The sequence below is a fragment of the Diachasmimorpha longicaudata genome, chromosome 3 (assembly GCF_034640455.1).
Source record: "Diachasmimorpha longicaudata isolate KC_UGA_2023 chromosome 3, iyDiaLong2, whole genome shotgun sequence".
NCBI classification, from domain to species: domain Eukaryota; kingdom Metazoa; phylum Arthropoda; class Insecta; order Hymenoptera; family Braconidae; genus Diachasmimorpha; species Diachasmimorpha longicaudata.
Genome location: NC_087227.1, coordinates 9,315,607 through 9,342,985, shown reverse-complemented (window position 1 = coordinate 9,342,985; position 27,379 = coordinate 9,315,607). Strand labels below are relative to the sequence as shown.

The following is a 27,379-nucleotide window of genomic DNA, read 5'->3' as shown; positions in this document are numbered from 1 at the left end:
CTTATTATGTCATGACACTCGTTTTCAACTACAGCAAAGTCATAAAAAATGTAGAAGGGATAATTGAGTCCTTTTCTTCTGATAGACCGCGCTGAGATTGTCGAGATAATGGATGGGAATTAAAGCGAATGGGCGAGAGGGGAAGAATGACGGGAAAATGAAAGATAAGAGGAGCTGCAGACAGATTTGCTCTCGAGATGATCCGTGTCAGTTGTATTGTCCCATTTTTTTTTTCAACGCGGAGCTTAAAAAAAATACTTTCTAAAGGCCAGCAGCATTCGTCAAGAATGCTTTCTCAGCTCTGTACATTTGTTCTTTAATGAATCCCAGCCATTCGTGTAAACACTGCAAGAGAATCTTTTCATTCGAAACCTTTTTTGTTTTTGTTTTGTGCATTTTGCTCGCTAAATTGATTTTTCGAGGTGACAGACGCATAAACCACTCATTTCGTCCTATCAGGTGTCAATGAGCCCCTCTATCTATGTACCAGACAATAAATTGAAAGTCAGGAAATTTATTCAAATATTAAATATTAAAATTTAATTAATAAATGAATATAAATAATTTTTTTCATTGTAATTTTCCTTCTTCTGCAATAATTGAATGACTCGCCAGTTCAAAATTGCCCATTGAAATTGTTCTATCCTGACACAGCGTAAATTACCAATACAATTTCCTTACATACCAACACCTAAGGATAATGCAAAGCAAACCCCCTCCTCCTCCTCCTCCTCCTCCCAGGAAAACTAATTATCAATAAATTCTCATATTCACCGTAAACTTTGGCAATCCATTCGACTTTATCCCCTCAATTTGACGAGTCCTCCAGTTTAAGTGAAACATTCCACAATAATGATTAACACTGTTGGAACTTCTCACGACGCAACCACCATATCCAAAACGTTGCATCACGATTCACTTACTTTAGCACTGGGTTAACAGATGACAAACGACACGAGCAGGCTCCGGTTATGTATAATGCGAAGATATAAATAAAACCCCATAGCTCCTTGTTAAATTAGACGTCGTGCATACTCAGCCTGGGGAATGCATTTCCACTTGTATATTCCATATTTCAACCAGAAAATATTCACTCTGTTGGTATTCGTCATTGTCAAGGGCTTGATTTAAACAGCAAATTTTTTCACGTTAAAAATCCCCATAACCGGCTCAGTCTATTGAAATGAAAATAAACCACCGAAATTAACTGAAAAATTTCTCCGAAACGAAATAAAAAATTTAAATCATATTTCATATTTATTTAAAATAATTTTTCAGGGGATTAGCAACACGTCTGATAATTGATTGATTGATTAATTAATTTTTAGAGTGATGTTGGGATCACTTGGTGTCGTCGACTACTCATCGATGAGTTTCTATAATTGTCACATTATGTCACGTTCTTCCGAAAAATCACTGGATTTTTATTTAAGTTTTAATTTAGGAGCAGAGACCGGCGTGGATCGCGGGAGAATATCGTAGCGCTTCTGAAGCGCACTGTGAGTGAACCAACCGAGTCTCCACGACGAGACCCGACCACCAGTCAGGGTGTCAGAAATGACCCTGGCAGTGATCGCCGCCTGCGCTCTTCGCATTCGCAATTTCGACAGACGTCAACTGACTTTCTTACATTTGCATTCCAAGTATCGATAGTGAGAGGATGGAGTGCATGGGGAAGATGCATCATTAAGGGTGTGCAAATACCTTGAATATCTTTTTCACCAGTGCAATGCTTTAATACTTCGGCGGTGGAACGTAAAAGCTCTCGTATCAGCTCCACTTGTCCCTGACTTTCTAGACCCTCTCCAACGATTTTACGAACCAGAAGACAACATTTTTTCCTTAAAATTATCCCTTGTGATTATCTCTGAAGTATTTAATGAATTTTCATAAATTAAATTCATGCGAGTGTCATTTGGGGAACAAAAAAATTCGATAGTTCATCTGCTGCCGAATATAGCGGAGCCTCTCGGTGGGGATACCACTGTTCATCGCGAAACTTTGAAACTCAAAAAATGACGACAAAGGGGAGAAAAATCGTGGATGGCAGAGGGATAATTGGCTGTGGTCGGTAACAGCCAAGAAAACCGATTAGAGTTAAAGTCGGTGGGTATTAAGAAGTTTCTTCTGGTTGTTCAACTTTTACACTACAAAGACCCCGTTGAATTATTCTTTTGTTAAACGAGATAATTTTCATGTCTTTATCTGTTCTCCACCGAGATATAAATAGAATGAGGATGAGAGTGTTGGTGAATCGGGGATTTAGTTACATGAAAATTTATGCAGGGAGAACGCCAAAAATTGTTGCATATGCATGAGGGGGAATTTTTCATGTACCATCATTGAAAATGGTACAGGAAGATTTTTAAGAAATCGCAATTTTGGAGGGAAGGTTGTAGAGCATTCTTTAAAACCCTCATACTAAGTAGAAGAAAAATTTTACAAAAAACATGAAATGTAAACGTCATTCTGGTTAATGAAATTAAAAGGGAAAAACGTTCAGCCAAGATTCACCTCCCGGATAAACGAGCCACGTAAATATTTTTCTATTTAAATATTCATTCCCTGTCGCGTCGCTGCCACTCGTCCCTCGAAAGTATTAATATATGTTAATCCCAAGGCTATCGCATTATCTCCGAAACATAAACTCCATAATTTTTCATGCCAAATGCAATAAAACGGTCGGTAAACTCAAAGAACGAATTTCCGTATCGATCAGGAGAGAAAAAGTTTCCCATTTCATCTCACTTGAGCCCGTGAAAAATTCAATTCAACAAGAGAATTAACCAGCGCAACTCGTCTCTGTTTATGACTAATTTATCCGCCAACACCGCAAAAGGAGAAAAGTTGGGCAATTAACATCCACGAATTGTAGAAACTTCTCTACGAAGAGTTTAATAAATTCAAGGGAAACTTGGAGAGTTGCACAATGGGAGAAAAATAAATTGAGAAAATGTGAATATTAATGGATTGTTTATCTCATTCAGGGCTTGAAATTGTCTAGTTTAAATTGCAACTGTCTCCCAAAAAGTATCCAACGTACTTGAATATTCTCAACAAATAGTACATTAATTTAACCGATTATTTGATAACTGAAAAATAGCGATCAGTCATGAGGATATCTCCAACTGGTCCAACTTCCGAAATTATCTCTGAGACATTGGAATCCGTTAATGTAGCACTTCCCCCAGACTATCTCAGTCAAATAGCTGTTCCCTGCATTTACTAACCATTAATCCCCCTCCCGCCCTCCCCAAAACCCTTACATACATCACAGGTTTGCTCGTTTTACCATTCATGTACAACACTGATGTGAATTGAATTCGCAGTTCCAATTACTGTTGATGTATCTGCTCATCTAGATTATACGGGTTCCGAAGTTAAATGGTGATTCGATTTACAGTCATCATCGAGGTGAATCTATATCTGTTCAGATCCTAGTTGAATACTCGAGGATTTATGACGCCTTAATACATCTCCCTACTACGTCCTCCAATTTCATCAATTAAAATTGAAATTTTATCAAGGGCAAGGGCAAATTTGTACCTGAATATTTAACCACATTTTCTCCACCATCATTTCTCACTCCATAAACTCTTAAATCTCCATCTCCATACGATATTCAGCTTTACGACAGGAAGCCCACAAAGATAGCACCCGGAGAGCAGGAATCAGATGATTCTAGGGGTAAGTCATACCGTAAAAGCATTTTGGCATTTTCCCTAACTGGCCTCCGTGATAATCCCCCTGATACTCTCCAAGAAAGTTCACCAACTTCTCGATTTATAAGCTCTCGGATAAATTTAACGTACGCTCAAGTGTTGCCGTTCGATATACATATAATATAACATATAATAGACTTTGCAATGGTGTCGCATAGTTGTCAGGATGATGTATAAGCTTCACGTACCATCGGGTCGTAAATCTCAATTGGCCAGCGTCTAACAATACCCCCCAATTTAAGTCCCAATTACGTTACACTGTCGTCTCAAGGCTTTCAATAAAAAAATGAGGAGGGGGTTATTCGATAGAAATGATGTGAAATGCCTTTGAATCGCGAGACCAATACGCGAGGAAAGAATTGAAAAGCTATCGACGACGATAGAACGTCCTCTACCTGCTCTCAAATAATTTTTAATCAAATTATTAATAAATCGAATTGTGAAGAATCGCTGGTCTTTCATGCCAGCGGATAATTTCTCACTATTAAATATGAATAACTCTATTACCTTGATTGTACTCTAATGGAGAACGATAATGACAAACCTATTACCCTAAAATTACGTCGATAGAGAACTGGCGTGTTCTGGTTCTTGTTAAAATTATTAAGAACCTATTTTCAGTGGAAAATCCGAGCTTATCGCGAAATATCACATCTTGAGTGGAGCGTCGTGTGCCCACTAGGTCCTTTATTAACCATGACCGCTATTAACCATAATTACCATCAAGTGTTCATAAATGGGCGACGTGTAGCTCATATGAAAAATGGCTAGTGCTAGGATACACCCCCTGTGGTAAATATCGTGATCAGGGGGGGAGCAGGAGGAACACCTGCCACTTGCCACCTACCACCATATCGAACTGATCCTATCGTCTATTAACAGCGTTGTGACGATTTTTTTTTCATTATCGACTATGGCCCAGCATTAAATAAAAGTATCTGATAGAATCTGTTCATCGATTTTTACACCCGAGAAAATATGGAATGGGTCTCAAGAATGTCATCATAATCGAAATACGGGGGTCCAACAATTCAGGAGAGATCCCTACATAATAAAGAAAAATGAAAAAAAAGTGGCTGTTATTCAAACTCACCCTTCCCCGGGGGATGATCAAGACGTTGAGATCAACAATCAGATGAACTGGAATCTCCCCACAATCATCTCCATCCTGAAGATAGGTATCTGTTCTCAACGAGGACATCTTACTTCCCCCTTCGCGGAACAAAAACTCACAAATCACTTTGACGTCTGGCTATTCGTTCGCTCCATTTTCCTCCAGCAATTTGCCACGTCCTTCCTCATACCTGGGCGCGAAGGGTGCAGCGAATCCAGGCCAGGCGAAATCGCGACGTTGATCTTTCGTCAAAGAGAACTTTCATTTCCATATGCTGTCGACTCTATTTTTATTTTATTTATTTCAGCGAAAATACCTCCGGAATAATCTCAGCTTTTTCCGGGACTTTGACGCTCATAAGGCCCAATTACCTTTTGCGTGACTGAACCCCTCTTTTGCGCTGGAACTCCTCGGACTTATCTGCAATTAAAGGAAAATTATTGATCCCTGTGGCTTTCGGTTTTCCATAAATTCAAATGTAACTCACACTTTCTTATCGTTAGAAATATTTTCGACTGAACTATTTTTTGCTGCAATTTTTTGAGATAATATTGTCAGCTCTGCTATTTTCATCGGTAACGAAAATTATGGTTTGAAGCTACTGTATATCAAAGCCACCCAAAAGATTAGATTTTCCAATACCACTACCGTTGATTATACTGATAAAAACAACCGGATATTGGCACGAGGTGTGGCACCGACGGAATACAAATATCGATACCGTCGGGTTTCGAATTCATCAGATGTTACCGCGATTATCCAGAGTTGAATTGCCAAAGTGGATGATCTCAAGTGATGGACGAGTCAACTGACATGATATATAATTTCTATTTGTATCAGGTTTCATCTTCCCCCAATCCCTCAATGAACTTCCTCACTTCCAGGATGCAGGTCGATGCAATTTCTTCAAATTGTATCAACAAAAATATCACAGCTATTGATAATCTATATCAATGACCTCAAGCTTGAGACACTCACAGTTTCACGTAATAACATCGGTGTGGCTGGGTCTCTTATCGATTGTATCCCAACTCTCGATACATTCCCACAGCACAATTCCCGTTAGTGGCCTTGTATTATCCTGAGTAATCTCAAATTCGTGCTCCAATGTTAATGGAAGTGTTATCTCAGAATTCGGGGATTATATTTCGGATTTTCCCAGTAGAATGTCAAGGTAAGAGGGAACTCTCGTGGAGTTGAATTTCCAGAAGAATTCAAGTGTTCGATAAATATCTGCAACTTTCAAAAATTTTCCCACTTCCCTCAGCTCCTGATATATTCCTCAAAGACATTCCCACCGTTCCTTATTTACTCCTCGTCATCCTGGCGCTCAATTGCTTCCCCTCAATCGATTCTGGCGACTGCTACAAACCCATACGACCCTCTCTTAATTTTTTCCACAGGATCCCAAATGAAGGAGCAAAAACTTTGGCTGTAACCTTCACTCAAACATTTCACCAATATCAATTCAACTCTTGAATAAAACATGATCCTTTGAATTCATTCAATTCCACCACTGAGAGCAATTCCCATTCTTCAAAGATTAAAAGACGAAGGTCGATACATGAGTTCATTGCTTCCTCCTCCAGAACTTTTCAATTAGAAGTGACTCAATTCCTTTCACTTTGATTCCTCCCCCTGACACTTTACATTCCTCTATTTGATGAAGAATCAGGAGTCGTTAAAAAGGTCTCCGAAGTTTTACCCCAACGAATTCATTACTCAACAGATCACAACCCCCTGACTACGTAGCGAACAATGGAAATGTCCCAAGTAACAGTAAAAAGCTGTAAAATAAAACCACCAACTGAAATGGCGGTGTACCCATAGTTTGAAATTGGATCAATGCATCCTGAAAAGTTTTCAGAAGTTGTTTGAGCAGTATTTTGTTGCTGGGGATTTTGAGCGGTCCAAGTTTCAAGTGGATAACTACTAAAATGCACGACGTAAATGTACAACAAATGGCACTCTGTTGGAATGATGCCCAGTGTTATTAGCATCCACTTTGCAAAGTGCTAATTAATTAATTAATTATAGGGGGAGTGAATTTTCGCTTCGACGGATGTGCATTATCTTCGGTCAAACGACTTGCAGCCGCAGGCTGACCACAGCTATTTTAAATTTTCCAGAGACATCAGCATTTTGTTTTCTATATAAAATGACATTCACCAGCACCACCACCACCATCGTCATACCTCATACGGATCACCGTTTCCTTTGGGAAGTGAGTAAAAAAGCGTCAAGTACTTTTTCCATTTTCGGGAAGAACCGTCGTCACAACGATCTGACGTTAAGGTATTAATCTCGGCCTAGCTATGACTAGCTGTCGTATCTCAGATCACAGAGTAGCTTGAAGCCCTCAATATTCCTCATTCAACGACGTATACTATATCGCGACAGCTAATGGATCGTACCGCGTAATTTATGGGCATATGCCATCGGTGAATTATTAGCAGCATGACTTGATCGATGGGACACTGTCCGGAACGGGTTAAAGTATCCCTCTGGAGTTTTTGAAATTTTCCACCCAATACTTCCTCCAAATCCGTCTTCATTGTGTCTTCCTGACGATTGGCGACAGAATGATTTCTTCTCTGAATAGGAAGACACTCTCACTTCTGTTAAGATCAACAAACTGAAAAGTACTCAGAACCTTTAAACGACGATGTTTAGACCTTAAACCCTTAAAGAAAAATAGATAAATTGGTACTCTAAAGAAAGCCTTTCTCTGCGTCCCTTCTAGACTTTCTTCGGGCCATTAAACAGACATAGATTCATCTCATGGTTGAAATATATATCTTCCAGAAAATATTTTTATCTCCACAAATTCTTCGACATTATTATCAAAGGCTGACTGAGGGTGTTTCTTATTATTGCTAAAACCCTCGCAAATTCAATATCCCGAGAAAGTAGACGGATAAAGAGACATGTTTACGAACCGTCGATTCCAAAAACCAGAGCTTTGCTCTGCATCAACTCTTTTCAATTCCTCTCTGATGCACTTTCGATGGCTAGTCGTTGGAAGCAGTGAAACGGAAAGTTTCTTCACCCTCATTCACATCGTCGCAAAGTCAACGAAACCCAAAGCGACAGTATCGATCTCAAGGTTCCATCACCCTTTTCTTGGTACATAAGAAGGAATTGGCTGAGGTGTCGTTATGGTGGCAAAGATCACATTGTCGCTTTTTGTCCTGATGGTTCTGCAATATTTCCGGGATTCAGGTTTGGTAAAAATGGGGAGGAATAACGAGTGGTTCTGCGTGGGCTCCACCCGTACGTGAATTTTTTTTTTTTCACCAGCGATAAATTTTCCCCTCCGGTATTTCAGAATGTTTATGTTCAACTTCCCTGATATTTCTGTTAAATTTGAATTTTGAGGTTGAGATATTGGGAGCGAATAAACGTATCGCCCCTAATAAATTCTGAATTTTATACGGAAGTCCAGTGTTAGAGAACTATAGAAAATGTTGTGGTTAATATCTTGTTAAATAACAGCTGTCTCTGTTATTTAACAAGATATTTATTCAAAAAGTCATATTCAAAAACGTCGTGCATCGTTTAATCGTTTTTTGCAAGATATTCAATAATTTATAACTCGTCAATGGCAGAGTTGAGTCTCTCTATTTTTTTTACAGCTTCAAGATAATTTTTTAATCTCCAAAATGAGCCCTGATTCATCCAAATCGCATCGTTCGGTCAGAAAATATAAATTGTTAAAGCCCATCTGTTTACCCAACCCTCGCGAGATCGATCTTCGTGTATAAAAAATTTTATTTTATCTTATTTTCCCAACGCTGATCTTGAATTGGTGATGAACGAGCGCAAAATCCTCGGTGAGTACAACCCACCGGGATCTCCATCCACCCCGAGATCTCTTCGTTCTTATCTCCCCGACTATTACACTTTCCTGAGACGTTACAGCAGAGACGAGAGGAAATCTCGTGTGCAATCTAACTGGATATACCTTCCGGAAGTCACTCTCACAACTGTGGCGGTAGAAGACCCTTCACCTACGAAAGGGATGTTTCGGTATAGTTAACAGCAGATGATTTTCCTCAGGATCGAATTGTCCAGATGATTGTGAATAATCCGATATGGGGCAGTAACTCACGTAAATTTTCACTCAACTCTACTCCGAGTGAACTCTATTTAATTAAAAGACGATAGCTCGGTTTTGGGGTGAATTAAGAGACTCGCATTTATTCGAGTCTTGACATCGTTCGATAATCCAATTCTCCTTATTTTTCTTCAGTCGTCAGATCCAGTTTTACATTAAGAATAAGAGCCTCGTGTTTTCTGGGATAACAACTACCTCAAATGTTTTTTTTATTTACGAAAATCGGAAGCGGAATTCCTGAATTCCTTCATCTAATCTTCCAATCATTTCTTTCCTTTCATCCATGGAGATTGAAATTAATCAGCTGAGTCGCTCATTCGCTAAAGCTTTTGTTGATATTAATTAATAATAAATGCAGTCCAAGATGGCATAAGAATTAAAACTAACACAAGACCTGGATAAAAAAATTTGAAAAATTATTCAAACTGCTCAGACGACTGAGGATCCACTATCTAATGTAATTTGATAATAAAAAATTGTGTGATCAGATAAAGCGCGAAAAAACCATAATTCCATAAATAATATTGTTCTGCCCCTCAGGGAAAGAGCCCCCTCCACGCATAACAGCCAGTTTCTCCCCCAATACTTATAAAATTATGAAAATTTCTCCACAAATGCCGAAGTAGGTCAGCAATAAAAAGAATTCCCGTGACAAGTCCCTCTCCCTTCCCTATCCAATTTTATAATTCGTACATTGGCGCTAATGGATTATGTCCAACCATCTAGAAAATGATTCTGCAAGTGATTTCAGTCTCATCATCGTTCATTGGCATTTTATATCGAGGGTACGTCGATAGTGAATCTCGGAGTGAAATGGATGGAAGAGGGATGCACAATTACTGGGCCAGAACACTAGCGATAATGGGGCGCACGTATGTGGGCACAATCTGGAGGTCATTTTGACGCTCTGAAAAGGGGTCAATCGGTCTGGACCCACTTTCTGGAAGACGTTCAACTCGATGTATCGTGGAATAGCCACTCTAGTTCGCTTCCTGTGGAGATACACGGGAGAGGTGGCTATTATTCTAGTGCTTGATAAAAGTATAATTTATTTTTTATGGAGATTGAGCGGAGGGGAAGGTGTTGCTACAAAACTGGAGGAGCCACACCCCTTGTTGTCATGGAGGGGACAACCTCTAGCTCTTCACTCTTGAAGTCTGGAGGCCCGAAGAGGAGGAAATTCCAGAATTAATTTTTTAAAACGAATGAATCATTACGAGAATAGTTGCTAGAGGTTCTGCGGTTTGAGGGTAAGAACGAGGCATTTAATGAACGCTTAATTCTCTCAAGAGAAAACCCCATTAAAGCTCGGAGATGAGCCACGCATCCTGATATCAACAATGAAATTTGCTATTCATAGAATCGTAATCAGGGAAAAATTAATTTCTCCGGAAATGACAGCATTTTATCGGGCTATATTCGAGAATGTTCATTTGCAAACGATACCGCATCATTTAGTTAGAAAACTTTGTAAACGAGGTAGTATAGATGTTTTTAACGACCCCCTGTTAAAAGGGATGAACATTAATGAGAGTCAGACGTTTCTAAGGCCTCGTTTCAGCAGATGAATCTCATAGGGGTAGGCCACTATCGGAAAACCTATTAACCCATCCTTACCGAGGATTATTTCGTATAGATTAATGTAGTCATTATAAAATGCGACGTTGAAACTACCATAAAAGGACAACTTCCTCGTCGGAGGGAGATTTTAAAATTTCTAAAGTGGATGAAACACTCCAGGTCAAGAACTCGTATAGCAGGGGATGAGCTTCCCCTTGATCAAATAATGAAGCAGTAAATACAAACGAGTGTGAATTATCTCTAAATCATAATAGCCCAAAGTTTAATTTCTCTCAGACGATAATAACTGCAAATTACCCAGAACTTTGAGAGAATGAAAAAGTCATTTCTGGGGAAACTGCGAGGAGATAAAAATTCAATGAAGATCATCAGGAAAATTACGGTTCAAAACGTAATACGAAATGAAGGGGAATTCATTTAAAAAATGGGTTGGAAGTGAGGTTGCACGAATTGCAACCCCAATTCTATTACATGTTCCGGAAAATTTAACGAACCGCCTGATGAGTCCCCGCTGTGAAAAGACATCCGTTCCGTCAGTTGTCCTCGACGATTGACGAATTTTATGGAATATATATAATAGCCCATAGAAATATTTGCAGATAATAAATTGGGAGTTATTAGTGTTTAATACAAATCGATGGTTTACAGGAGCTATTGACAACTCGAAAAAAATCCAAATACGAGTGACAGTTCAGTGAAATATTTCCAAACTGAAACATACAATATCGTGAATTACCAAACATGACATGCCATGTCAATCGCCAAATATTCTTCCAACAATTGACTGGGACTTCAACAAGTTGTCACATGACCTCGATTCGCGACGAAATAATTATCCCGCGGGGAGAAATAATTTCCGGGTGAAAGCCCCACGGGACAATGGCAGGTGCACAACCGTTGGAAAATCGATAATTAATCGCGTCTGCTGATGGGTCCAACGGGAGGACCTGCGATCTTATCATAAATAAATCCCACCCAGCACGTGATCTCTTCGGTTCTGAGATGAGAAAAAGAGCAGAAATCGTATAAATAAAGGAGAAAAAAATTGAGGAGATCAATGAACTCTGTAACGCTGTATTTATTGAACGCTATTATCCGTCGCAACCAATCACGTTTCATGACTTTCTTGTTATTTCCTCGATATTCTTTTGTGGGGGCTGGAGACGAGCTTTTGGCGCCGTCTTATTGTATTTTTCCAGCATATTCCGGGATCATGGGGACCGATCCTGATGGAAAATTGGTTGTCACAGAAGATATCATGTATTGAATTTGTTAGGGAATATCAGAGGATTAACTGAAATGTTCTTCATCGACGTGACTCGTCGACGGGTTCACTGGATGAGGAATAGAAGAGAAAACGCTCATTTCTCCAAAAAAATTGAAAAAATACATCGATTTAAAATAAACTGTAGACATAAATCTGCAAATGCAATTTTTGGGAAGCCATTTCGTGGGGAGATGCCCCCTACACATCTTCATCTCTGACAACCCAACGAAATCACAAAAGTTGCTATTTACTCGTCCCAGCTTTTTCATTTCCCACCTCTCGAGGGAAATTCCTGATGTAATTATCCCCGAAGAACAATTAGAGCGGGAACAAGTTGCGCAGCGAAGTGACTCTGGTCCTCTTTCGTTTATCCACACCCAACAAAAAGGGCTTTCGAGGGAGGGAAAGGTATGTCGAGCGTAAACTAAACGTAAATAGAGGCTACTCTTGAGCTATCCTGAGCAAACTTTAACCGGTCGTATAGATATTCCAAAAGTTAGACCTTGATTTTTCGGATATTCTTCGATCAAACACTTCGATGAAGATCATTACGGTTTAATGGGACGGAAAGGGGGTGAATTTGATGGACCCGACGAATTTCCTGCCCGGGAAATTCAACCAGATTATTTTTCATCAGAATCGTCGGGTAAATTGGAAATTGGAACGAGAAAATGGTTCATTGGGACCTGATTTTTTATTAGATTTTTGTTGACGATGAAATTACGGGCACATAATAATTTATTCGAATCGAATAAACAATTATCTAATATTAAGAAAAAGACTTCTTTGAAATAAATGAGTTGTTCATTTAATTTAGCAAAATGTATTCATTTGTAAAAAAAAATTATGATTAAAATTTGAAGTTGAAGAAAACTTTTCTCTGGATTTTCCAGTAGTTGTCTTTCAAAAAGGAAATTCAATTTGATATTTTTTCAATCTCATTAAATCTTGAATCAAAAAATGCTTGGAAAGAGTCATCGTTGTTCAGATTCACTTAATTAATTGACATTTAACCCATTCTCGCTCCAAGTTTTATGAAAAAAGTTGTCTGAGAAAATTCCCACTGAACTTCCGTGATTAAAAATTAACGTAAAGCGATAAGAAATAGTCGAGGACTGCTTAAATAAGCTCTACATAACTCCCGGGGAAACAGGGCAGAAAGGGGTTTCTCCACTCCAAAGTTCAGGAGTAAAATCAAGTTAGTCCCTCTGAGCTAATACCCCTTCAACCACCAAAAGTCCGTCCCCCAACCGGAACTTTCCGGGTTTGGTAATAATGCGTGGATATCCGATGTATAAATTAACGTCAATTAATCATCGAAACATTGAGAATTTCCAGTTATGGTCGGACTGTGGGACATTCGGTGACAGGACATTAATTAAGAGATACACCATCCGGAAGAGAAATATTAACGTCAGAACATGCTCTACTGTCAGAGATTTCACAGATATTTTCACCCGTATCATCATGCGTAAAACCAGCTGAATATTATCAAGAGTCGTTACTCGACTTCAAAGTAAAAACTAAAAAAAGTCTCTAGACTGAGAAAGAAAAATGACTGCGACGAAATTAATGTAAAACAAGATCATTATGCACGAATGTTGGCTCAGGAGTATCAGGTCCTCTAGAAAATTATCTCAATTTATTAATATTTCTGCAAAGAGTTTTATAAATAAATAATATAAAAGGTAGCAATTTTTTTTAGATGAAGAAATTGATATTATAATTTTCTATCAGAATATAACCACTTCAACGTGTGTTGTATGGTAAATAATATGGGCTAAAATTCTTGATTTTGATGACGATATGACCGCCTTAATGACATTTGTCAAATTTAGATGGGACAAATTTAAGAGACAATGGAGAAAAGCCGGGGACAAAAGTAAGTCGGTAAAACGTTCAGTGGCATCCTCTCTGTGCTCTTCGCGCATTCCCCGTTGCATTCTCTGATGCAATTTGTCAACGTCCGTCCTAGAGCATCTGTTCTCCCGAGTGCGCTGTTCCTCATTATCCCCGGTATTTTTTCAACTGAACTATTCTCCCGTTGCGAAATTACATCGACAGAGTAATGGAGCGGTAATCAATTCAGGTGGGCTAATTAATTGAGAATAAATCGCATTGATTTTTATTATATATTTTATTCGAAAATTTTTCTTAACTACACAAATTAGATTTACCCATTACATGAGCTCGAGTTGAGAGTACTCTGACAGCTCCATATACATCATTATCATCAATAATATTAACCTAGTGTTCAGAATTTGTTATTCGTTTGTCTGTTACATTTTTCCAAAGTACATTATATCATTTACGTTCTCGATTGTGATACATTATTATTCATATGACAGTGACAATAAAATGTTAATCATCAACATTACAATTATAAAAATCGGGCGCAGTTTTTACAAAATTAATATCAAAACTACTGAAACATCAGCGGCTTCAAATGGTAAATTCCCTTCAAAATAAAAGTACATATTTGAAAGTACGTGAAAGGACTGATATTTGTACTCCTCCTTCCTCAATATTCTTGTTGACATAAACTAGTCTAATTGAGAGAAACCAGCCGATAAAATCTCCATAAATTCTGATCTGGTAATAAATTTCAATTTAATTCTCAACATAAACCATGATCATCAATAACATCAAAGAAAGCTACACTCTGAGAAAAGAAAATATTTCCAATCATCTCTTAAATAACTAAATCCCCCAAATTTCCACCAGAGAGCTCGTTTCAAATTTCTATCAGAAGAATACCAACTTGTCACTTGATCAGAGACATTATTTGATTGGAAGATTTTTTTTCTCACTAGAATTTTTGCCGAAATCACTGTCGGAGTCAATCAGACCAGAAGACATGAATAACGGCTGCTGCTGTACATCACCTCATGCTCCCAGCTGTATGAGGTTTTGGAAAGGCTGATCGAATCCTTCAAATGGATCCGGGACTGGTAGCTGCTTCCTTCCTCCCGCAGTTGTCGCATTGTCACCAGATGAAGAGTATATGCAACTGGAAAGCTCATGTCCAGTGATGTCCCAGATGGCGTGGGGTAGCTCCACTTTAGGAGGAGAGTTATCCTCGTAAACGCTTTGTCTGATCGGTGTCTGCGGCACCGCCTCCCTGATGACGTTGTCGTCCTCGTCCAAAGAATCCAAGGTCCTTCCAGACATCTCCTCCAACGGCACCTCCCCCACTGTCTCCTGCCGACGATTAGCGTGCTTCAGTTTGGTAGCAACATGCCTCAACAACTCCTGGCACGCTTCCATCCTGGCAGCGCCTGATATCATCCCGGGGGCATTCCCCGCTGGCTTGCCGTTCGATAGCGCTATTATCGCCTTTCGTACATCCACCACTGAAATCGCTTGACTCTCACATTTGTCATTGTCCCAGTTGATGATTATTGGTTCACCTTCCATCTCCACTTCAGGAACATTTAAGTCACAAAACGTGTCATTATTGGTGGACAACATTAATGATGTTGGAGTACCGTCCGGTGACATTCCAGCGATGACTGTATCCTCCACTGGATATTTTCGCTTTTGCCACGCGCTTCTTCTCGTGAAAATTGGCGAAGATGTGGAGAAATTATCATTCGCCATCATCAGACATGATAAAGATAGGTCCGATGACATACCGCTCCATGTCGACTCCTCTGGTGTCGGTTCCCTGGAAATTCGTTCATTCAGCTTCTCCAGGACTTGAGTCACTTCACTGGATTTTGGTGGAGTTGCCCCAACTGGCGAAATGTTATTGGGGGAAATCGATTTCCTCTCAGCGGCTTCAGGACATTCAGGAAGATCACCGTTCACTTTATTCATTACTTGTGAGTCCAATCGGAGGGATGACAAATCCCGGCCCGAGAGGAAATAAAAAGTGTCATTGTCATTCGTCTGTTCCATTGGCACTGGACGAAGGAGCGGTAATTCGTAGTTGTAGCAAAGCAATTTTGCTCTTTCCCACCAAGAGGACATTCTCACGAATCACTCCAAGCACTTTATTTTTTTTTAAAATAATTAATATTCTATTAATAAGAGTTCGATTTTGAAGTGGTGTTAGGAGACTTGTAGTTTTTCAATTTAACACCGACTGCACAATTTTTCTCACTATCACTTTTATAAGTTGTTTAGTTATGTTTAAACAAATATAATTAATATTTTAGCAATTTGATTTAGATTTTGAAGTGGCGTTAGGAGACTTGTAGGTTTTTCATTCAACACCGACTGCACAATTTTTGTAGCTATCACTTTTATGAGTTATGTTTAGCAGAGCCAAAGTGTACCTGACGGTTGCTGGTGAATTTATGTGCCATAATTAGCAATGCAAGCAGTATTTACCAGGTCGAGAATTCGTCGGATCTAGTATAGGGGTGGGGGGCGATTCGAAGGGGTAGGGGGATTCGGAGTGGAAGGGGGGATTTGGAGGGCTAGTGGAGAGGGGGTTATTGGGGCCTAATGGGGGGCGGATTTTACAGCTATTGGGTCGCCCGACATTAGCCGACGCCAGACGCTGTTGGGGTCAACACATTTTTAGACAAGGGGCGTTGAACCAAAACAAAAACCGAATGAGGCATTGAATTTTTTAAAATTACCTTCCAATGTTCCATTTGTTTTTTAGTTAAAAAATTTTTTTTATGAAGCCACTTGTTCTGTCAAATCTCCAAACAAAAACTTTTGTTTAAATTACGCGCGAATGATAGAAAATTTCCTTTGAAGTTGGAAAACGCGAGAATGAAAATTGATTTTTTTTTCATAACCGCGAAGGAGATAAATCAACGTCTGGGCTGGCGCCCCACAGACTGTCTCCCAGCGTCCTACGTTCAAAGTTGCTGATGCAAAAACACATCAGAGGTGCGGGTGGGAGCTGGGAATAATCCGGCTGTGGTGTCATAGAATTACGATTTCTGAATTAATTTAGAATGTTGATGCCTTAATCTGCGGAATTTCCGTGGTCCTCTGACATAAAATAATCAGCGGTTCAACCCACATTTCCAAAACTCCCTTTCCCTTAATTTTTGAATAAAATAAAAAGCTAGATTTTAACCAGAGAAATTTAAGAACTCAAACTCAAAAACTCTGAAAATTTCAGTGATAAATTGTGAATAACAAAAAATATTTATCCAATTTTTCCAAAACCATAAAAAATATCAATCGAATTGATTCATCACTGGCCTCAAATGTAACCAGGATTATTCCCCATAATTGAATATTTCGTATTTATTCTCATTTGAGGATAAAAATTGGAACAGTATAATCTCCCCGAGGGAGTTGTATAAATTAAGAGTCGGTTACGGTGGAATTTATAACACCCCTTTAATCCGTGAATTGTAGCGATATTTCACGCGGCTGTACACAGTAAAATCTCATAAAAACCGGGAATAACGGATGTATGAGGTGAAACTCTCGATAACGTGTTGACTTTTGCAACATAGATCCAATAGGAGATATGATGAACCTGCATTTGTTCATTTTTTGGGGGAGAATAGCCCGTCTGGCGGAATATTACATGTGTAAACAGTGGATAGTTTGATACGAACGAGAATAATTGGGAGTATTGGTATTTTCAAATTATTGTTGACTGGACATGAATCTGGCTAGAGCGTGACTCCAAAAGCCAACTCATCAATATTTTTCCAAATCGAAGCACATTAATCTCTATCAGATGTTGATGAAGATCGATGCACAGCAGAATCGAAAGATAACATATCACCGTACGATGAACAAAATAACGAATGAAAAAATCAGTTTGAATTTGTTTGAAAAATAACCGAGCATTTTTGAATTTATTATATTATTGCATAATTGTCTGAAAATTCGTCTGATACCTCCCCTCCGCCCCTATCCCCACCCCTGAGAGGTGTCTGTTCCCAAACCCAAATAGTTAAATGAATTCCCCAACAAACCGAAAAAATACCGGCGCCAAGACAGACACCTAACTCTGTTAAAGAGCATTATCGTCCCCCAGACGTTAATGATTACAGCAGTTAGAGTGGCGGCCCCTACCCCCTCCACACCCCTACTTAGGCTTGCGAGAGACTTTTGTGCAAATTCTAATCACAACGGGCGCCCGAGACCAGCAACCGACGCCAAAAAATCCGGGGAGGGTCAGTAATACGTCTGAAACAATTATGACATAATCTACACTCACCCCATAGTTCCCGACCAAATTGACATGTCTCCATTTCAGGGGAGGCGAAATTTTCGGCATTACCCCGATTGTCCAAAAGCCAATTGTTATGCGGGCCAGGGGCAAATGTTGCTCGGCCAACAGCGCCCAACTTAACTGATTCATGTTCCTATTAATTATTAAAGATTAATACTCATTGCTAGTGTGCAACTGCCCTAATGCACTGTATTGCATCGCAGTCGCATAACACGAATTTCCAATCAATTTTGAGTGCAGGGGGATAATGTTACTGTGTCCATAAATTGGTGATTCTAATCTTCATACGCCGGGTTATGCCGTCGCTTCCGGGGAATTTACATTTTTTAAACTGAAATTAATTGACATATTTTATTGAATTAAAAAATGTATTTAATGTTTATTCATATTCACATATGAGTGCTGATGTTAATAACGTCGGATACAGGGATTCAGTTTGCAATTTTCATTTTTAATGTGGAATGACAGGTAATTAAGTTTCATGTTATTTTGAGTTGATTAAAAATTTACGTATTTACGTTACAATTTACGCATTTTGAAATGAGCAGTGAACGTTCAAAATTTTTTTATGAAGTTCATGAGTTATTTCTGGTCCATAAAATGCCCGAATAGTTGGAAAAAATGACTCTACGAAATTCAATGATGATTTATACTTTTTTGATAATTTTTAATAAACTTCTTTTCGTGATAGAAAATAATGAAAAAAATCTTTGAAGTATTTTATGATGTTTCCTCTCTATATGATAACAATAGGGGTGTGCAAAGAAGATTGGTACTCAAAGGCGCCTGATCTTAAGGGTCGCAGGGGTACGATCTTATATATTTTGTATTCATAAAGGTCAGAAGGGTCCATGAACTCACCTGGGGATCGCGTGAACTTCAAAGGAAGATTACAACCCCGGAAAAAGGAATAAATAATCTCCATGAAACTTATGTATCGTATGTTGCTGTGGCCTTCATAGAGCGACTATCTCCATTTTGCTACCCCTACGGTTTCTCATCCCGCAAATTCCCATTTTTTAATGGCCGATTCCCGCAGATTAATTCAGCCATTTCATTTGCCTTTCATTAAAAGTTTTACATTCCCCCGGCCAACAGCGCATTTTAAGAGATAATTTTAGGCTCTTTTCAATGGAAAATAGAATGACGCGTGGGACTAGGAGTCATAAAGGGTCAGGATCTCATCTATTCTGCATTCATAACCTTCAGAACACTCGGTAAACTCATTTGAGGGTCGGGTAAATGTAAAAAGAGGTTCACAACGCCGGAAAAATGCGAAAAAAACTCATACGTCAGACATTCACTAGATTAATTATCACATTCTGCGCATCGTGAGGGCGCGCGTTGTGGCGGAGGGAGGGGGGGGGAGGCGATTAAATAAAACGTAAAATGTTGACGCGTTCCATCGCATATTACCCCACCACTATTAAGTGAGGGAAATATTAAATTGCAAAGAATCAATAATTTTTCTAATGTTTTCGCCTTGAATTCGTGGATCGATGGAGAATAAAATGACGACGCTGATTGGAAATTGATGATTTCCCGTGGCGAGTCAACAGGTGGTCTTCGGATTCATCATGCATTTGCATTTTCCCTGGACAATACACGTGGCAAAAACGTACGCAGCCCTAATGAGGACGTGGCGGACTGAAGAGATTGGCGATAGGGTAGACTACATGAGGGAATAGTCACGGGGGATTCAATAGAGCTGATGAGAAATTTAAATTTACATGCGCCACGATAATCTGCATCGACAAAATTTTCGAGAGCTCATGGTCATGAGGAAATATTCATTTGTCCTTTGGCCTGATAAAAGGAAATATTTTTTCTCTCGTGTAACAGAAGTTACCGCGGAATTTTTTCGCGAGTTCTATTTTTATTATTTATTATAGTTAATTTATTTGTTGGATGGATTTTCGTGAGTAATTAACACGAGTGGATGAGTCTATAATAAGCCTAACACCATTCACAGAAATAAAATAATATTAATAATAACTAATATTATTAATTATTCTTATTAATTAATTAATTTTTATTATTAATTATTCTGATCAATAAATGCGGCGGTTACTTGATAAGTCCTATACACTCCTATCTCGAATCAAATGGAAAATATCGAGATTCTGTCCCACCTGTTCCTCATTGGTTCAAGTTTATCCCGCGTAGTTCAAAAATCTTGGAAACTACCGACACGCGGTGACGCGTCGGTCACGTTCATTAGAAACAAAACTAGTGAGATTTATTTCGAATAATTCTGAAAAAAAAATCTGCATGAAGTAGAACGTAGAGAGTATTAATAATTTATCATGAAAAATATAAATTTTAATTAATTTTTTTTAAATATGTGAAGTCACGATATTCAAAATTTAAAATTTTATTTTGTGAAAATGAAATAAGAAACTGGAATTTTCGAAAGACGGCAGTGGGAGTTGTTCGATGGCAATAATGAATGGTATTCTTCAGGAGAATATTTATTGCACCCTGAAACAGGCGATCGTCGGTAGTACAATAGAGTCGGTCCACTGCCGGGATTATATTCTGAAGTGTCCGACTCTCAACGTCCGGCGCGTTATGATTTCCGAATTGTAATAATAGAGGTAAACGAATGGTCAAATGAATTTTGTCCCCCGATGGTTTATGTGGGGACCAATCGATGAGAATTATGAAAAGCGTTGAGAACGAGGGTCTAAGGGACTGGGGATTAAAACTATTTCCACCGCACGTATAACCCAGAATATTCCAGGTACCTGGACAACTCCAATGCAATAAATAAAGCTTGTACATTTTGCTGAATATTCAATGTTATTTTAATGATGTCCCATATAATTACAAAAATGACCATTCCCCAAATACAAAAATATTTCCAAATATTCCAGGTTGTTGAGGTGCGTGCGCTGCTACAAATATTTAAATATGGAAATTGGTGTATTAATTTCTCCTGTTTCCCCAGCAAAATTCGATATATTTTCAACGCGGCCTCTCACAATTATTTAAATTTATTCTGTTTTGCCATTAAAAAATGATTTTATTCAAAAAAAATTACTATCCCCAATTTCACTGGGTAATAATCTTAAATAAACTCCCCTCTAATTGTCCATCGGAGATAATTGGATTCCTAGAATATTCCTGTGCAAAACTATTCCAACAAAACTTTTTATATTGGAGGTAGAAATCTGCCGCGGGCTGTCTCCATATTCCCTATTCCGATCGAAGCGTGTAGAAAATCTCCTTTTTTGGAATTTTTCTCATTACACGAGGAGACCCTGCGAAGTTATGAGGATTCATCAACTGTTAGGGAAAAAAAATACTCGGAATTTTGATTTACCGAAGTACCCGACAGCGGCTATTCCAGCTTCACTGACAGTTTCATCGGGGAGTTTCTCAACTTCTTGGGAATGCAAATGTTAGGAGTTTCTACCATCCCATGAATTTAATTTAATGTGAAACTCCGCGTTTACTTAAATGTTTGTAAATTTTTTCCTTTCTCAAATCCAATTCCTTAATGAAAAAAATTCAAAGGTCATTAATAATGAGGGCATTCGATACATTTTATGACCCCATTATTTTATTAATTGACTAATATCATTCAGTCTTTGAAAAACGCAAAAAATAAAATTTACGAAAAATTGTATGTGAAGAACCGAACGTCCAAAATTATTTCCTTTAAAACTCTCAAACATTCAGACACTAGAATTTGTCAATTGCCACTTGTCCCAGGTGTAGCGTCCATCGCCACACACCTCAAGCTATTAATTCCCCGAAAGACTTAGCCCCCTTCCCCTTCCCCCACCCCGGAAGGATAAGGATCTTCCAGACCGAGAGTAATGCAGGTATTACTTGGGTAAATTCAAAAAGGTATTTGGTATTACTCGTTGACATTCACCAAATTGTCGAAGGTATCAGAGGTTGGGGAAGGGGAATGGGAGGGGGGGTGGTGGTGATAGTCATCAGTTCCAGGGAAATTTGCAATTGGTCGAATCCCTCAGCCCCACCAGGTCATACTCAAGTACGAATGCTCGAAAATTTGTGAAAATGTCATATTGTGTTCAAATGCCGGAACGCCAGCAATAAGAAGTTCTTTCTGTGATTAGCGTGTTTGACCTTGAATGTTATTTTGGACTACAGTTTTAATCGAATAATTGATTTTAATCGACTAATTACTGAAGGATGGTGTCAACACCGACGAGAGTAAACGTTTTCCTCCAACGGATATTGAGAAAGAACGAGGACGAGGTGAGTTGAATTCAACATTTTAGATCAGGATTTAGTATCAGTTTTAATATTCACCGGAAGTTTAAATTAATTCTCAGAACTCAGAGCTAAGACATTTCCGCTTTTCGTCTTTCGAGGGAAGATTATGATAAAAGTTGCCTGAACTCGGATGACAATGAGCTGAGAATGATGAGAGGATTCATTCTCGTGAAAATAATTTGATTCAAACTTTTAACGCGGGGATCAGAAGGTCCTTCGGCCCTCCACACCGTCACGAAGGGACGAAAGAGTCTGGATTTAATGTTAATTTTTTTGAGTAACATGTGTTTATGAATAATCCTGGAAATATTTCCCCTGCTATTTTTATTTTTTCTATTTTTTTCTGTTCAACGACTGCGAAAATAATGCGATTTCAATAACTAATGAGTTCGCTTTAAAAACTCCAAATATTGTCAAAAATAAATTAATTGATTGAATTTTTTCACACCTGTGACAGCCAGGAAATCATTACCATCACCTTGAAGCCGAAGAAGCAATGGTAACTAATTCCCAACCCGTGGAGAACTCGCCGCGCGGCAGATCCAAGTGGTTGTGGAAGTTTGGTGCATCAACAAGCAAAAACAAGAGCCCCAACGTGCAAATAACAACCCCTATGGTGTACCGCTCCGTCGATCCAATGCCTATAAAACGAGCAGCGACATTACCGACACCCCAGGCCGCCCAGGATTTGGGGAAAATTGTCAACGAGTTTGAAAAGAACTACCTGTCCCCAGCAAAACAGATGACACATGAGGACGCCCGGGCCAACGGCGAATTTGTTAAAAGAATGGTGGCCGCCCTTGAGGAGAAGTGCTCGAATCTCAAAACCCCCGGGGTAATAATCACTTCACGCATCATCTCCAACCGGATATATCAACATCACCATTGAATCCATTGATTGTCAAGATAAATATCAAACTAACATCTCACTCCCTCGTTTTTTTTTCAGAATGAAATGGCCAACAAGCGCTGGCAACGCCGCAGCATGCCATCCGTGTCTGAGTGTCACCAGGAGTCCAACAATAATTCCTTCAACGAGACGTACCTAGTAAAATCCTCCGACGACCTGGACCGTCGTAGTCCCTACGAGGACGACTTGAGCGCTTCCTTCAACGCTTTGGACACGACAGTAGACATCAGCCAGGCCTCATTCACGTCCATGGACCTCACCCAAGACACCTTCACCGAGGTATCAAGCACTCCTGTGCAGATCGAGGCGAATCTTCCCAGGCCCATCGTCCCATCTCCATCACCTTCATCTCCTCCACTTGTCCCGGGAGCCCCGAAGATTGTTGGAGCCTTCCTGAAGAAGCCTATCGAAGTCGAGGACACCGCCATCGACTGGATCCCCATAACCGGCAAGAAGCTCCCTCGAAAGCACTCATTCAAGAAGCTGCTGTCAATCCTAACCGGTCGCAGTTTCGCCTCTAAAGGAAGCAAACTCTTCGGCTCACAATCCCAATCAAATATTCCAGAGGAAAATCGTAAGGAGCACCACGACTCTGGATACGACGAGAAGTCCTCATCGACATCGTCCCTCAAATCCCTGACATCCTTCCCTGAAGTAGCTCATCAACAGGAGAACTACGGTTCAGATACCTACATGCGAACCGGTCTCTCAACATTTCAGGCTCTGAAGGATCCGGAGAGTAGTCTGGAGGGTCCGGAGGACCAGAACGACGCAGACACATTCAGTGACGCACCCAAGATCGTCTTCGAGGAGATTCCAAGGTCCGAAGTGCGTCTTTCTCTTGGCCCCAGCTTTCCTCTGAAGTCCTTCATAATGCGACAACGAAGTGTTTCAACCATTGCCTCAGAGGACATCAACGACCTCTGTTTGGACAGCGATGAGGACAGCCTTGACATCCCACCACTTCCCAAGCATCCTTACATCTCCTCCAAGGATGTCCTTGATGACTCTGATGAACTGTCACTGTCCAATGAGAATGTCAATCAAGCCAAGCTGCGAGGTTTTGCATGGAAGTTCCTAGATGAGAATTGGTATGACACACCTAGAAGCTATTTGTCGCGATCAGAGCCCGGATTATGCAACAACCTTAACAGAAGCAGTAACTTGTCCTTCGAGGAACACGTCTACGACGTTCCCTCTGTTAAGCTCCCTCCGAGGCCCAAGTCCAGTGTTTACGAGGATGCACTTTCGTTGAAGAGGAGGAATGCCTACATGGCGGCAGCATCGATACCTTCTGCTCCATCAGGGTACTATGGTTGTCAGCAGGAGGAGCCTCATTATGCGACGGTGAAGCCGCGGAATCGAAAGATAGTACCCAGTCAGGACTTGCTCAGGTCCATGAGCGATCTGCACTGGCATAACAGGGGGGGAACATCCCATTATTGCAACTTGAGTCTTGTTGATAGGGTTTAGGTGGACCTGAGGGAGCGGGTGACGCGGCTGTTTGTTTTGAGGATATGTCGGAGGCTTATGGAGACAGGAAAATTTTCAATAGGACCTTCTTTATAGCGCAGAAACAGATCTAGAGGCATGATTCAGACGAAAGTTTTGATTTTTTTCAGTGGATTTCAATATTTATCGATATTTTACAGGTACTTGAGACCTGAGGAGACAGGTGGGTAACGTTATGGTAAGTGAATAATGATTTGTTTTATTTTTAGGGATATCGCGGAAGCTGATGCCATTGGCCCAATTTTCGATAGGAACTTTTTTGTAGAGAAGAAAAAAATCTCCAAAAAAGATTTTACCGAAAATTTTGCCACCTGCAGTGGTTTGCGTGATATGGAGGAATACGTTAGGTCGAAATTTACTTCCTGCGTCAATCAGACGTCTATCTCGGAATTGTCGAGTATAAAGTAATTTCAAAAGAAAGGGAAGCGGTACTAGTCTTTCGTATTTGGAGGGTCAAATACTTGAAATTGAACTGACGTATCCAGGGGGAAAATTCATGTCACTTAGTAACGGGAGAAGTCGACCGCATTGATTTCCAGGATTTAAACTCAATTTGGGGGCTTTTTGGGGTGTCTGTAGAGTGACAGTTCACCAAAGAGAATGTTTAACTTAGCGTGATACTTATTTTTGGGGATTTTTTTCACGCCCAGCGTCTCCGGTATTCGCACACGCGAATATTTAACAGAGAACGCGCTTGATTTTTGGGGAGAGTTTAATCCTGGAGATTACATCAAATTTTTAATATTAACAGTGTTTTAAATACTTCGGGAGCTATCAGTACGACTATTCGAAGGAATTAAAGACCATTTCATTCTTCAATGAAAAAATCAAATCCATACACCGAGCGATAAAAATGAGAGATATTTCGTAAGACGAGTTAACTGTCGCCAGATTGTCTACGATAAAACCCATAATGTAATAATGAACTGATCAATATTTAGAAAAATTGCTACATTCCAATAGATCTGAAAATTACACTTACTCCATTTGCCAAATTTACTCAAAGTTATAAAATTCGTGAGAATGGAATGAAATTATTTGAACACCAGCCGAATTATGGTCACTCACATTCAATAAATAATGTTTTCGTAACGATACAATATTAAATATTGTAAATGTCAACGTGAAGAGTTACTTGACGTTTTTGATGAACAATTACTTTTTCAGGACATGATAAAAAAATATAAATTGGATCCAATTTTATACAATGAATATTAAATTTTTATATGAAGGTACTTGAAGGTCCTATTTCTGTCTATTTGTCGCAGAGTATTTCAGAAATGTAAAAATATTTTTTAAATGTTATAGAAAAATTATAGTACCCTGTAGCCTGTAGAAAAGAATTATCAATAAAATTTACACGTGTACGTATAAAATTAGATTAATTTTTCATTTAAAGGGAGCCATTTCATAAAAATCGAATGGAAATACCATTTTATTTTCGATATTTTACGAGGGGGAGCGAAAACTGCTTCAAATAAAATTTCTCTATGGGGAAATATACGAGTAGTAATGCCGTCTCTTTGTTGGAATCCTTGAAACATGGAGTAAAAAAATTAAAGAATGGAAATGAAATGTCAAATGACACGTCAATAATGCCTCTCGAATATTGACTTATATTATTCCCGTCTCTCATTTCCAATCAGACCCTCGCATTCCCCGAAGACTTCGAATGTACTCTGAACGAAGACATGCAAATATTCAAAAGCATGGCATGCATTTTTGCATTCCAATGAGTTCAGGGCTGACGTGATATTACACCGGGAAAAAGCTCTCTAAAAAAAATTATGTGACGTGTAAGCGAGGCACTAGGCGATGTTTATACTCCTGAGTGGTTTAAAAGGGCTCCTCCAAGTTTTCAGGCGCCAAGAGAGAGAGAGAGAGAGAGTCTTGAAAATTATCCTGACAGGCAGAAGGCAGATCTTGGCGCTATATTTTTAAAATTATTTTTTAAATTAGATACTAAAGCTATACAATACAGAGGCAATAGACAGTATTATCGGTAAAAATCTGTAGACTGACGAATTAATTAAACAGAGCCGAATTCATCACACGTTTATTAAAGCCTCAGCCAATTCCCCTATCTCAATTTCTCTTAATTTCCCATAGCTGGATTCAGAGGTGAAATACAGTGTGAGAATTTTTTCGGAGCAATCGGCAGGGAAATAAAAAAAATAATTCAACCCCCGTAATAGCCAATAAACTCCAATCACGATTCTACGATTATTCTCGCTCGACTGTTAGCACCAATTAATTAGGCAGACTGTGGAAAGGTCAGAGAAGGTGATTCAACAGCAATTGCTGAAACATTGGTATAGGTTTGTCGTTTAGGTTTTCATCCAGTTACGTCTAACGACACCGTCAGACTCAACCGCGTCACCACTCTTTTCTACCCCTCTTTCCTTTCCACCCTCACCACGAGCCTTTAAGATGCTGAGGGTCACACCAGGCATTTTCCTCCTTCACTTTATAGCACATGAGGAAATGGATGAAGAGAATAAAGAAGAAAACATGAACGACGTGATGAACATAATGAATAAAATTGTCTGAGAAAATCCAGAGACAACTCTTATTTCATAAATTCAATTAAAAAATAACATTTTCGTGCAGCTTATTCTTATGATTCTTTTACGGTAATAAAGGATGAAATGTATTCGAAAATTCTGGGGAGGAAATAGAGAAATTATTTTGTTCCATTTTTTTGCAAACAAATAAACTGGTGGTTTGTTTCCTTGGTTTGATTGC

The 27,379-nt window shown here is 39.3% G+C and overlaps 2 protein-coding genes across 8 annotated transcripts in view; one reads left to right on the top strand and one right to left on the bottom strand.

Moving 5' to 3' along the window:
- Window positions 1-27,379, bottom strand: part of LOC135160841 (FMRFamide receptor) — a 52,821-nt gene that overhangs the window by 16,242 nt on the left and 9,200 nt on the right. For 4 of the 7 annotated variants that reach the window (XM_064117907.1, XM_064117913.1, XM_064117906.1 and 1 more), the window contains exon 1: window positions 775-1,505. The gene's annotated coding sequence lies outside the window, so the exon portion shown is untranslated. Of the gene's footprint in view, window positions 1-774; window positions 1,506-4,815; window positions 5,257-27,379 lie in introns of those variants that run through there. The other 3 variants (XM_064117908.1, XM_064117912.1, XM_064117909.1) reach the window with 2 other exon arrangements.
- Window positions 21,921-26,010, top strand: LOC135160045 (uncharacterized). The gene is made up of 3 exons (XM_064116191.1): window positions 21,921-22,194; window positions 22,670-23,047; window positions 23,162-26,010. The coding sequence occupies exons 1-3, from the start codon at window positions 22,129-22,131 to the stop codon at window positions 24,593-24,595; spliced, it is 1,878 nt and encodes a 625-aa protein (XP_063972261.1). The 5' UTR covers window positions 21,921-22,128; the 3' UTR covers window positions 24,596-26,010.